This window comes from Chelonia mydas, chromosome 11, assembly GCF_015237465.2.
Source record: "Chelonia mydas isolate rCheMyd1 chromosome 11, rCheMyd1.pri.v2, whole genome shotgun sequence".
NCBI classification, from domain to species: domain Eukaryota; kingdom Metazoa; phylum Chordata; order Testudines; family Cheloniidae; genus Chelonia; species Chelonia mydas.
Genome location: NC_051251.2, coordinates 61,641,008 through 61,653,429, shown reverse-complemented (window position 1 = coordinate 61,653,429; position 12,422 = coordinate 61,641,008). Strand labels below are relative to the sequence as shown.

The window sequence follows — 12,422 nt, the reverse complement described above, 5'->3', positions numbered from 1 at the left end:
GATTTTATTTATATATTTATTTAACAGCTGTGTTTTGCTAGCCTGTACCATAGTCCAGATCTCCTCTTGAGGGAAGAGCAGGGTTCTTGGTTACTCTGTAGTAAAGAATAACAGTACAAAGAGTGGTTCCTTTGTTTGTTACTTCCGATAGCAGGACGACTTTTTCCAATTAAAAAATACTTTGTATATTTTCACCTTCCATAGTAGTGTGGTGCCTTTGCAAATAATTCACAAGAGGTCACTACACTAAGCTAGTTAATGGCAAACCCTGCAGAGAAAGTCACCTTTGTCCTGTCTGTTTCTTCATGCTACTTGGCATGCCCTGTTCTCTCCCCTGCCAGATTTTACCCCCACATAAGAGTCTTCATTAAAACCCTCCTCAGAAGCTGCAATAGCAACCATCATAGAGCTTCAGTTGGCAAAGTATGGCTGCATATGGAGAGAATGCAGTTAGGCCTATGTCGTCTTTTGCAGATTCTACACTGGTAATGCTGGGATTATTAGTTTTTCCAGCTCATTTTATTCTGAATGCTGCCTCATGAAAGAAAACCATCTTAAGGACTCCTCCCAACTCCACATTTCTTGTTTCTCAGCACTAAAGGGTCCACAGTTTGAGAACCACTGGGTTATGGCATATGCATCAATTTTACTTCTAATCTCAAGTCAGGAACTTTTCATTGGCTTGAAGAGAAGCTGTTTATCACAGTACTTTAAAAACAGAGGACATTCTGTATGTTGGATTACTGAGTATTGGCTCTCCTAAAATCAGATACCTCCCTCTAAACTAGTTTGGATACCTTTTCCAGCAGTCTGACATTTTTTACACTATGGACTCTCCAAGGCTCCGTTTGTTGACTTTAGCAGTACTGGATTGGTAGACACCATCTGTTTGCTCTTCCTTTCTATAGGGTAGTGCCATTTTCATTTTTCATGGTAGACAGTCAACATTTATTCCTTCAGGGTTAAACACTTCTGAGTTGTACATACCGTTGAACATGCCTGTAATGGCGTGGCACCCATCTCTGTGAGCACCCCCTTCTGGTCAGGTGTGGCCGTGGTCTTTAAATCAGTCTCGGCCCTGGTATCGGGCCATACCCCCAGGGCTTCCTCCCTGGAGGCAATGGTTCCAGCTAGGCCTTCTGACAGTTCGGTCCTCTTCTAGGGGTTTATTACTGTCCAATTGTAGGCCCTTCCCCAGTAGCCTATGGGGGGTCCTGGGCCCACCCATACTCCAAGTCCCAGACCAGGGACCCTAAGAATAGCAGCCACACACCACTGTGTCTCTTTAGCAAAACTGCCTTCAGTTCCTTGGGCCACTTCCCTGCAGCCCCAGCCTTAACTGACACCTTACCCTAGTTCAGGGCTCTTCTGTGTTCAGGCCCAGCAGCCAGCCAGGAGCGCTTCCTTGCTCCCCTAGTCCCTGCTAGCACTGAGCTGTCCTTTGTGCTACAGTTCCCTCTGGCCAGCCAGGGACACTGTCTTCATTCCTCTAGCTCCAGCAAGGAACTGCCTGTCTCTGGTGCTGCAGCTCCTTTTTATAAGGCCCTCCTAGGCCCTGATTGGCTGCTCCCTGCAGCCTCTCTGATTGATTGGCTGCTTCCCTTGCAACCACTCTAACCTACTTGGAGGACCTCTCCACTGCTCCTTTCTTGGGACGAGTATGGCAGGGGCCTCCGGGCCTAGTCTATGCCTTCACAATTTCACTTATTTAAGAAAGACGGCATGTTTGGTTGTTCATTGAAAGACTTCCATGCAGTTTCAGCAATACTGTAAAAGTGAAATGGCAGACTTTAAATCCTGGTTCATAGTACTCAGTTACACGTGCTTAATGAGAATAATTCAAATGTAATTTGGTTAAACAGCTCATCGTAGAAGGGTGAAAATAAAATGTGTTTTTGAATTCTGACACAAAAAACGGTGGAAGTGACTGCAGTTTTAAAGTCTCTTGGGATGTATAAATATGTTTTGGCTAGTCTTGCTTGAAAGTGAAAGTCCTAAGTAGTATTTAAAACTTGGTTGTCTCCCAGCAAGTACGAGAGCCACTCCTGCAGTGCTTTCTGGGCCTCTGTGTGCCTCTTAACTTGTGATTTTCAGAATCATCTCATCAGTCAAAAGGAGTTATACATATTTTGACCTTTCTACGTTCAGCTGCATGGGAGGTGAGTCAAAGGTTTATTATAATTGTAAAGACGTTCTCTGAAAGAAGGCCACTCAAATCAGAAAGCAAAATGTTTCCAAAACCACTTTCACTTTCTAACGTGGACTGTTTCCTTTCTCTAAGGTTAATGGTCAGTTGCGAATAATATTATTTTAAGTAATATAAATATTAGGAGCTTATAAGTATATGTGTGTATTACATACTTTTGTGTTGACTGCCTCATATAAGGAGAAGGTACTCACTCCCACCCATCTTCCTCCCCCATGCTTGTTGTTTAAAATAGAAAGAAAGAAAGAAAGAAAGAGGAAAATAATTAAAAAGCCATGCAATTCTGTATATAGATCAAATTGATATTTTAACCCATTCATTGCATTCTTATTTTTGTTATAATCATTATCTAAATATTTTAAGGGATACTGTTAAATTGAAAATATTATCAGTTAATATAATTATTAATTAGCAGTGGATATATTTGGTTAAGTTCTTGTAATGGCTGTTTCTTGAGAATAATATGCATTGCATTTAATAGGGAAAGTTATAACCTGGTCAGTTTTTCTCATAAAAATAGATAGGTGGATTTATTTTTCTGTTATGATCGTGCATCCTCCCTGGAAGTTTTTATGGGCTTTTCTGATGTGTATTAAGTAGGCTTTCCTAAACAGAGAGGAACTTTTACATCTAAACTGAGAATGTTGGGCACAAGTGTTTCCATAAAAGAAATTAAATTTGAACTCCTTTCTCTAAGAGGGGCACCTACCACTCTGACATTTCTGGATCTTATTTTATTTAATAAATATTGCAGTTGATGGTCAGCATCTACGCTGTCCTTAACTAGTTTTGCAATACACTTTGTTGTTCAGAGATTTGGATTTCAATGCATTTGATCTTGCTGATCAAGCTCTGCACTTTGTACCTCAGTTTTTAACTCCTTTGCTTTAGGTTTGGTAAATTTAGCAAAAATTGCCAAGTTTTATTTTCTCCAGAGAAGACTGAAGAGAGAATATCTTATTTGAAGTAAATTCACTCCAGTGCTCCTTGGTAATAAACCTTGTTTTGCTGAGTGTTATCAGGGTGAAGCTGACTGCTTGGTACCATGAGAGATCCTAGATTTAAAAAAGTTCCAGTGATGATTTTTATTACTTCTACTGAGCATGTTTGGCAGGTTTGGGTATTTTTATGGTGTGTGTCCTTTGCCATTTAGAAAAAGAAACTAAAAGAAGCAAAACCTTCCTGAGTAAATAGGGATTGACTGATTGGGTGCTCCCCATTCATGCTTCTACTCAGTTTCTTGCATAGGCCTACCCAGATCACTCTCTCACTACCCTGTGTATTAACACTGTAGTAAACTCTGCTTTCTAACTAAATACCTAATGCATAGCTGTGTGATTTTTACTGTATCTCATAATTACAGCACATAACAGGGAAGTCATCAATGGTCTTTAATATCAGCTTTGTAGTTTTACTACTTAAAAAATTGCCCAGTGTACTAAAGACAAAGGGAAAAAAATCATCTCGGGTACAGGTGGGTGCCTCTACATGGACTTTGGCGTTATTCTCATTCACCAGGGGTGAAATGCTGGCCCGACTGAAGTCAATGGGAATTTTGCCCCTGCAGTCAGTGAGGCCAGGATTTCACTCCAGAGCTATATAAGACCATAAGCTCGAAAGATTGTCTCTTTCACCAACAGAAGTTGGTCCAGTAAAAGATAATACCTCACCCCCTTGTCTCTCTAATATTCTGGAACCAACACAACTACAGTAACACTGCGAACAACATACGTGCCTGTCAATTTGGGCAGTAAATATCAGAGGCCAGACTCTAATCATATTTGTAGTAATGTAAAGCTGAAGTAACTTCATTAAAGTCACTGGAATTTCGTTGATGTAAACCCAGGGCAGGTTAGAGCAGAACTTGGAGCCAGCTTTTTGGGGAAATAGGAGAAAAAAGTTTACCCAGTAAAATCATCCATGAAGAGAGGTCAACTGTCTGGTACTGTGTTCTTAGAATTCAACCATATTTCTCTGGCATGACCTTTCTTCCATCAATTTCCGCTGAGTGTTTTCTCTTTTCCATAATTGCAGCTTAAATCAAGCTGTAACTTCATTTGCTGAGACATTTACAGTAAATAAAGGTTAACAATATTCTTTTTAACAGCAAGTTCCAGACATTTAGATGTCTCAAACTCAAAGATAAATTGATGTAATCTCTAATATTGACATACCAAGAAGATTAAATACCTTTTAAAATTTAAAAGGATTCCCACAGTTTGAATTGGTTGAGTTTCTCTTAGGGAACATATCCCTGGCTATTTTTAGCCTTTAGCTATGTGTGGAATTAGAAGAAAGATGTTTGTTGAATAATTCTGAGAGAGTTATAAATTTGGTTCTCTTTGAAAAAGACCATCTGTTTTTGTGTTTTCTTCACAGGTCAGATGACGATGATGCAGATAGCAGGAGTTCCAGGATGACCCAACTTTGCACTTACTTTCAGCAGAAATATAAGCACCTCTGCCGCCTGGAGCGGGCAGAATCTCGTCAGAAGAAATGCCGGCATACGCTCCGGAAAGCTTTGCTGCACGCGGCCAGCAGAGAGCCGGAATGTGCTGGGCAACTGATACAGGAACTCCGAAGAGCTACATGCACTTGGACCAGGTTAGAGCCCATACACACCAACCTGCCTGCAGTAGTAGGCAAGGCCGGATGAGAATCAGCAGTGAAACAAGCAGGCTAAGTTGAAATGTTGAACTTTCAACCTAATATCCACATGGACCCTTTATATGGAAGGCAAAATATTTCTGACATTAAAAGGCCTATCAGTAGAGTACAGTAAATTAAAGCACAGTTTATTTCTTAAAAGGTTAGGCATTTTTCAGCTGTGCAGTGTAGAAGATGGATCATAGAATCATAGCCTATCAGGGTTGGAAGGAACCTCAGGAGGTCATCTAGTCCAACCCCCTGCTCAAAGCAGGACTAATCCCCAATTTTTGCCCCAGATCCCTAAATGGCCCCCTCAAGGATTGAACTCACAACCCTGGGTTTAGCAGGCCAATGCTCAAACCACTGAGCTATCCCTCCCCCCATCATTTGTTCAGTAACACGCGCCCACGATTTTAATTCCTTAGGATAAAATCATGGTCCCAGTGAAGTCAACGGCAAAATTCTAATTAACTTCATTAGGGTCAGGATTTTACCCGGAGTATTTTAGCTTCTGGTTTTTGTTACTGATTCTGTCATTGTAACTGATCACCCACCCACATGTCTTGGGTTTTTTTTAGTTAAATGCTTTACAGAAACATACGCTCCTCTCTGCAAATTCCCTCAGCAATTCAGACTTTTTTTTTAAAAAGTCTGTGTTCCCTTTACCTCTTTCTAGCATATCATCAGGCGCTCTCATAATTTATTAGATTTGACTCAATCTAACATTAAATGAGATTCAACAGTGAAACAAATATCCTCTAACAACTCTGAAGGTTATTTTCTGTGGGATTTCCTTTTGGTTAATGTCAACATCCCTCCAGTTCTTGTAATTCATGGAGTTGCTTTGTATAGAATATTTGTGCAAATCCTGGTGTTATGTCTTCGGTACCAGAAGCTTCCCTCTGCTTGGTTTTATCCTCACTCACAAGGCATGTGGCTCTGGGGGACTCTGAAGAGAATTATGGGTGCGGGGGGCAGGTGGCAGGAGTAGGCTTAAAGCAGCTTCTACCCTCCTCACACAGAGCACTCTGCATGGGGGTGCTCTAAGCTCCTTTGGAGGGGTAAAGAAGGACTAAGGGCTCTGCTTTTTGGTGGGGGATACATTGAGGCTGGAAGAAAAGGCTCCCATTTTGTAAGGATAGCTCAGAACCTCAGTTTTATTAAATGGTTTCTAATTGAACTTTTAAAAATAAATACACAAATAAATGTCTTCCAACTTTAAGCTACGTGATAAACCTTGCCAGAATTATTAGGCTAATTCAGTGCAACTTGGTCAGATTATTTGGTAACCTAAGTAAAGTCTAATCTGTAGCAAATAGATTAGTTGTGTAATTAGACGTGAATGAAAAATCAGGGGTAGTCTAGCAAAATAATAGAGCTCTATAGTCACTGCTCCAATTTCATGAAGTGTAGGAACTGAATTGATTTTGTGACTCCAAATATTGCATGTTGGCCTTAGGGGATGATAATATTTACTAAAATTATTTTGCTTAGTTTTGTGATCTAGCTTAAAACAGCTGATGAAGCCCTAAGGGTAGTAGCTGGAATGTCTGCAAAGAACTTTCAATCAGCGTTGAGAATAATATGCATACAAGGTGAAATTCACCCCATGCAAAGGGCCAATCCTATTTTGAGGTCTTACATAGGACCTTTCTGCATTGCATAGGCCTTGTGCAAGCCTTCTGCATGTGAGGTGGATTTCAGTGAGAATGCAACTCTGGGTTCTGTCATTTAATATTTGCATTGAATGCCTGGAGTCTCTGATCAGGTTCAGGGCCTGGTTGTGTCAGATGCTATGAACAAACAACAGTTGTGAGGAAGTCTTGCTTGCCTCATTCTGTAATGCTGTTACACCAATGTCACCCTTGCCCCTTGTTTACATTTTCCTGTATCCAGCTCTAGAGAGTAAATAACTACACAAATGTGAACTGTAAACCACACAGATGTATCCAGAGTGTCCTGGTTCACTTTGTCATGTTTAGTGTTACAGTTATGCCAGGATATCTGCTGGCAGTGGATTTTTTTTTTTAAACTCCATCCTGTAATGTGTTTTTTGTTTCAGCACAAGCCAAGCCAAGCAGAGAGATGCAGAACCAACAACGTGTAGTGGAACTGTGAAGGGTGAACAGTGCACTAACAAGTCCCTTCCATTCACCAGGCATTGTTTTCAACGTATCCTCTTACCTCCCCTCTGTGCTCATTGAGCAAGGAAACACCCTTGATAAAGTTTCATTCTTTAGCGTGACAGATAACGCTGTATCAGAAATACTTATTTGCGAATGTCTCCGGAACTGTTTTGGCTTTGTGTCTGTCTCCTTACAGGTAGTGGGACGCGATCTATTCACAATAGGCAGAGCAGACCCAGAGTTCAAGGTACTGGTATTTGTCAAAGTTACACTGTTACACACCCCCGGAACTCAGCGTGGTGCCTGTCAGCAACTTTACCGATGATCTCATTCTTCGATGGGAGGGTGTGCTCTGCACTGCTCTTGTGCAGGGTGGTAGCTTTCCATAGAATGTCTGGATGGTCTTACAGGATTCAGCTGTGTCTGCAGAAACTAGGAATACTGTGGAGTAAAGTGGTAGCCTAGAGTGCATGAATGGTGAAGGTTCTAATGGCCTACATTGCTAAATGAGACTGTGCAGGGGAAGAATGAGAAGTCCGTAGGACATAGCTCTGGGTGAGGAAGAACCTGTACGTGAATGCGTGGGATTTCAGGAAAACCTTAAAGAAATGTGATCTGCGGAGGTGTAGCATTCTCCTCAAAAAGTGTGTATGTGTGGGGGAACCTAATAAGAGTCAAAACCAGCTTCCATATCTGAACCTGGAGGCTAGAGAGGCTGATTATTATCATGATTTTTTTAATGATTATTTTAAGTATTCTTTCTTACCGGAAAGACCCACTTGCATCTTTTCGAAGCTTTCTTCCCTCTCCTCCTCCCCTCAGAACTATAGGTGTGAATTCACAGCCCCCTTTGGAACCGAAGGAGTGCTGCAAAATGATAAGGGTTGGGGAATGAACACAAAGGGTAGAAAAGATCTAAATGGACAGGACAAAAGCGAAGTCTCTTAAAATGCTGGGTGTAAAACTGAGTTACCATAAAAAGCTTTTAAAATCAGTTCCTCTGAGAGGGGGAAATCACAGACTATTCCTGGCCCATTTAGGCTCTTCTTATTATACATTTTTAAGATACATTAATGTCAGTTGAAATCAAAAGCTATCAGTGGCCACTGACAGTCTTATCCAATGTGGGCATCATGGTCCAGTGGAAGGCACACTGGGCAGATCTGGGTTCAGCTTCCCGGTCTCCAAGGGCCCTCAGTCAGGCCTAGGGGGCTGCTGTTTGGCTTTAAGCAGATCGCTTTGCTTCTCTATGCCTTATCTTCTCTGTTTGTAAAATGAGGGTACCAATACATTGTAAAGGGCTTTGAGGCTTGTCCATGATGAGCTAATTGGCTTTTGTAACTTACTATCTGCGGGCAGCGGGAAGTTACATCTCATGCTGCGTCTTTGTATCTGAAAGGAGCTGACAGTTTTGTGTGGCCTTGCAAAGTTCAGGTAATAAGGCAGATGTGGGTGGGTATTTGATGGTGCACTTTGGCCCCCACAGACGTAGTACAGCTCTGCGGGACATGTTACTTGTCCCTGCAATGGCTGCAAAATACAATGCTGATTTCTAATTTTATATCTTAAAAATACAGATTTCTGTGAACAAGAGCCTAAATGTGGGGCAGTTACAAGGCTTAGATACATGGGGTCAGATTTTCAAAAGAGCTCTGCACCTAAAGGATCTAGGGTGTGTGTGTATATTATATATGTAAACATATATACAAATACAACCACTCCCCCAGTCCCACAAAAATATTATTCTGCAATGTGTCAAGTCCAGTTCAGAGAAATGGAGAATGTTTTGATTTTGCTTTTCTCTCCCCTTCACTCCTCTCCCCCATAATGAAAATAGTCTTTCCATGATTTTCAGATACTTGTTTCCTGCCTTATCCAATCTTAGGTTTTCCCTTTTTCCTTTGTTATTCTATATTATATTTTTTTATTCTATCAGGGTAGTTAAGTTCTGGAATAAGCTTCCAAGGGAAGTTGTGGAATCTCGATCGTTGGAGGTTTTTAAGAACATCTGTCAGGGTTTATTTGATCCTGCTTCAGCTGAGGGGGCTGGACTTGATGACCTCTCAAGGTACCTTCCTGCCCTGTGCTTTTATGATGGTAGCAGCAGTTTGACTATGAACTACTGTGGGCAGAAGGAAAGATGCTAACGTTATTTGAAAAAGAAAGAAAAAAACCACTGTGAAATACGTATTTGACTTTCAGTAACGTCTGAAAACACAAGTTTCAGTTTAGATTTAATTGACCTTTTCAGTCTGATTACATATCTGCTTTCAGAGGAGCAGGAAGGATCTTAAAACTTTTTGTGTTCTCGAGAAAGAAAGGTAAATACCAAAAATTATGTTAAAGGATGAAATTAAAAAATTCTTTTTTATGTTTTAATAGAGACAGTCAGCAGGAAATAGTCCTGTTGACTACAGTGCTCCAAACTGATACTATTGATTGAGTCTCCAAGACAAATACCTTTTTTTTTTTCCCTAAGAACTCATTAGCAAAATAGCTGCATCAATGAACCCTTCATAACAAATGATAAAATCCTTAGCAATGCTGCATTAATGCAACTTTTTACTTGAAAAGTTGGGTTTGAGCCGTACCTAGCTTTCAACTTAAATAACAAAGTTAAGATATTCATTAAAAATAACATCTTGATGGACTGGTAGAATTCAAGGCTTTGATTTTTATCATACTGGCATTTCTCCATCACCATCTGGTGTGTTGTTCCTGACCCAGAAACGCATAGATATCCTATTGAACCGTTCTCAGCAGCTCTTCTCAAGTTGCACAGCCAAGTTTGCAGATGGACAGCAGTGCTCTGTGCCAGTTTTTGACATTACACACCAGACACCTCTGTGTGAAGAACATGCCAAAAAAATGGTAAGTATAAACCACAGCTGTAACTGTTCCAACAAATTGGGGTCACCAGGAGTTCTGTATATCTGGCCTGGGTTTATCAACTGCTATGCTATTTTACACCCACTCCCTCCCCAGAATTATATCCCAAAGGGTATAAAATAGCTTTAAATATACATTTTTTTTTTTGCAGGGGAAGGGGATATCCTAAAAAATAGAAATTGACCTGACCTTTCCATAAAATCATAGTATAGTAAAACCTAGTGAGAGAGCGTCAGGCTGCAATATGTAAGGTTGCCTATGACTGTGGGATCGCAGTAGCTATGACCCTGCAGCATGGTGTATTCTGGAGCATAGCAACAGACTGGGAACCAGTGGAACGTGAGACAATATCCTTGATTTTTCTGATCTTCACCTACCTCCCCCAAAAGCAGCATTTTTAGGATAATTTATGCGCCCGCTGCCTCTTAGCCCCTGTCATTTCATTTTTTTCAAAAATATTTTTGGGTCACCTTTAACTCTGAGGTTCCCTTTGTGTTTTACTGGTGTAACACAGACCCTTAAAGTTTTAATCCAGTTTTTTTTTTCTCTCTCTCTCCAGGTAAATCCTCAGTGTCCCTATCAGAGGCCTGAAGATTGTCCCCCATTTTTTCCTTTGCTTGGCACATCAAAGCCCTGTGTCACAACCATCATAATCAAAATGGAAGACTGAATCCAACTTGCTTCAGAGCCTGTAAAATGGCGCTCATTTTGTAATTGGCCAGTGGGTTGCTCTTCAGGAGTACAAGGCCCTGCAGCTGTGCACCTGCGTCCCCTGCCAATTCTCAGTCCTACAGCACTTACTATGTCTCTTCTGTGCTCTCGGCCATTTACAGCAGTGGGAACGTGACTAGAACTCTGGTTTACACCTAGCTGCACAAATCCTTGCCACCAGGTCACCCCAATATTGTTCATTCTTTTAATACTTACCTGGGGTGTTCCAAATCTTTTACTTTGGAGTTTATGTGCATTAAACTGTGGTTCTACTCTGACACAGTCATTAAAAATGACACTGTGGGCTTCCATATTTGCTGTACCTCGGTGATGCAAATAGTGTGGGATTTTTTTCTGACTGCCAGCTCTGCAAACCCGATCGGAGAATTAAGCTGGGTTCGTTCTTTCTCACTCATTATTACCAGTAATAAACATCTCAGATTGTGCCCTTGATTAAACCTGTGCAACCCCATTTGCCTCCAGAGAGGTTGCATAGGTGTAACTAAGGATGTAACGTACATGCTCTTTGTTCTCTGTGATGATGCAGGAGGAGGAGAGGAAGCAACTTGGTTTTCATATCCACACTTGGATTTGCAGGCTGGCGGTTAGAAAGATCCTCTCTTCACTCACCTTATGTATCAGTGTTTGGGAATGGCAAGAAAAGAAAGTTGCATTGGATCCTAATGTGTCCTTTCTTCCTTCATTCTTTCTCCAAAAGGATAATTTCTTGAGAGGGGACAGCTCCCGTAAAGTTCAGCACCAGCAGCAGAGGAAACCCAGGAAAAAAACGAAGCCACCTGCACTTACCAAAAAACACAAGAAGAAGAGAAGGAGGGGACCACGTAGGCCCCAGAAACCTATTCCTCCTGCAGTGCCCCAAGGGAACCTCAGCATGCCCACCAGCATCTCACTGCCAGTGGAGATCTCCCACATACGGTTAGTGCCAGTGGTGCCTCATTCTATTTATTTTAACTTTTTAATTAAAAAATGAAATATAGGAAAAGGCGGCAGAGTCAGTACGCTGTACAGAGTATGGATAAATGAAAGCTGGACACACCTCAGCTCCAATTTTATGGGCTTAATTAGGTCTGCTAAATATAGATGAGGAAGGGCGAACTTTCCTTTTTCTTTTCTCCACCACTTAATATTTTGACCTTCCAAATTTGTTAGGTGTTTAAACTGAAATGAACATCTTCAAGTGTCTTGTATCTCTGTCATTGCTGAAAGGAAAAATTCAAAAATGTTAATTTCAGATCTCAACAAAGGTTTGGTTAAATGGATAAAATGTTTTGTTGCTGATGCACAACTTACAAGTGTCATTAGTAGAACAAATTGAATAGTTTTTTAATGAAACTTGTCTAAAAGGCATTCTTTCCACTTGTTGATTTAAAACATAAAAAGGGTAGGGGGACGAGGAGGGAGAGAGCAGACACTGAAACAGACCCTCCGTAAAGTATGCTGCAGTAGTGAGAAATCAGGATTTAAGAGTGTGACTAACATTGTCTCTCCAGGAGCCCCTCCACACCAGAGCTGAGTACAGATGAGCTGCCCGATGACATCGCCAATGAAATCACAGACATTCCACATGACTTGGAATTGAATCAGGAGGACTTCTCTGATGTCCTACCACGGCTGCCTGATGACTTGCAAGATTTTGATTTCTTTGAAGGTACATTTTTGTTTTAATTTATGTGAAAGTTAATACAAATAGTGAGGTGAGGAAGTGAACAGTCTAAAATGTGCATGTGAGGGTTCACCTGCTTTCTTTCAGGAAAGAGAACTATTTAGACAAAGAGCGCACATTCAACCCACTGCTTATACATGACCTCTAAGAAGAGCAT

At 41.1% G+C, this 12,422-nt stretch overlaps 1 protein-coding gene across 2 annotated transcripts in view; it reads left to right on the top strand.

Annotated features, from left to right (window-relative positions):
• INO80D (INO80 complex subunit D) overlaps positions 1–12,422 on the top strand; it is a 58,558-nt gene that overhangs the window by 30,414 nt on the left and 15,722 nt on the right. For both annotated transcript variants that reach the window (XM_007071839.4, XM_037912219.2), the window contains exons 6-10: positions 4,586–4,810; positions 6,918–7,027; positions 9,719–9,852; positions 11,300–11,517; positions 12,093–12,250. In XM_007071839.4, the coding sequence (XP_007071901.2) occupies positions 4,586–4,810; positions 6,918–7,027; positions 9,719–9,852; positions 11,300–11,517; positions 12,093–12,250 (845 nt within the window). The remainder of the gene's footprint in view (positions 1–4,585; positions 4,811–6,917; positions 7,028–9,718; positions 9,853–11,299; positions 11,518–12,092; positions 12,251–12,422) is intronic.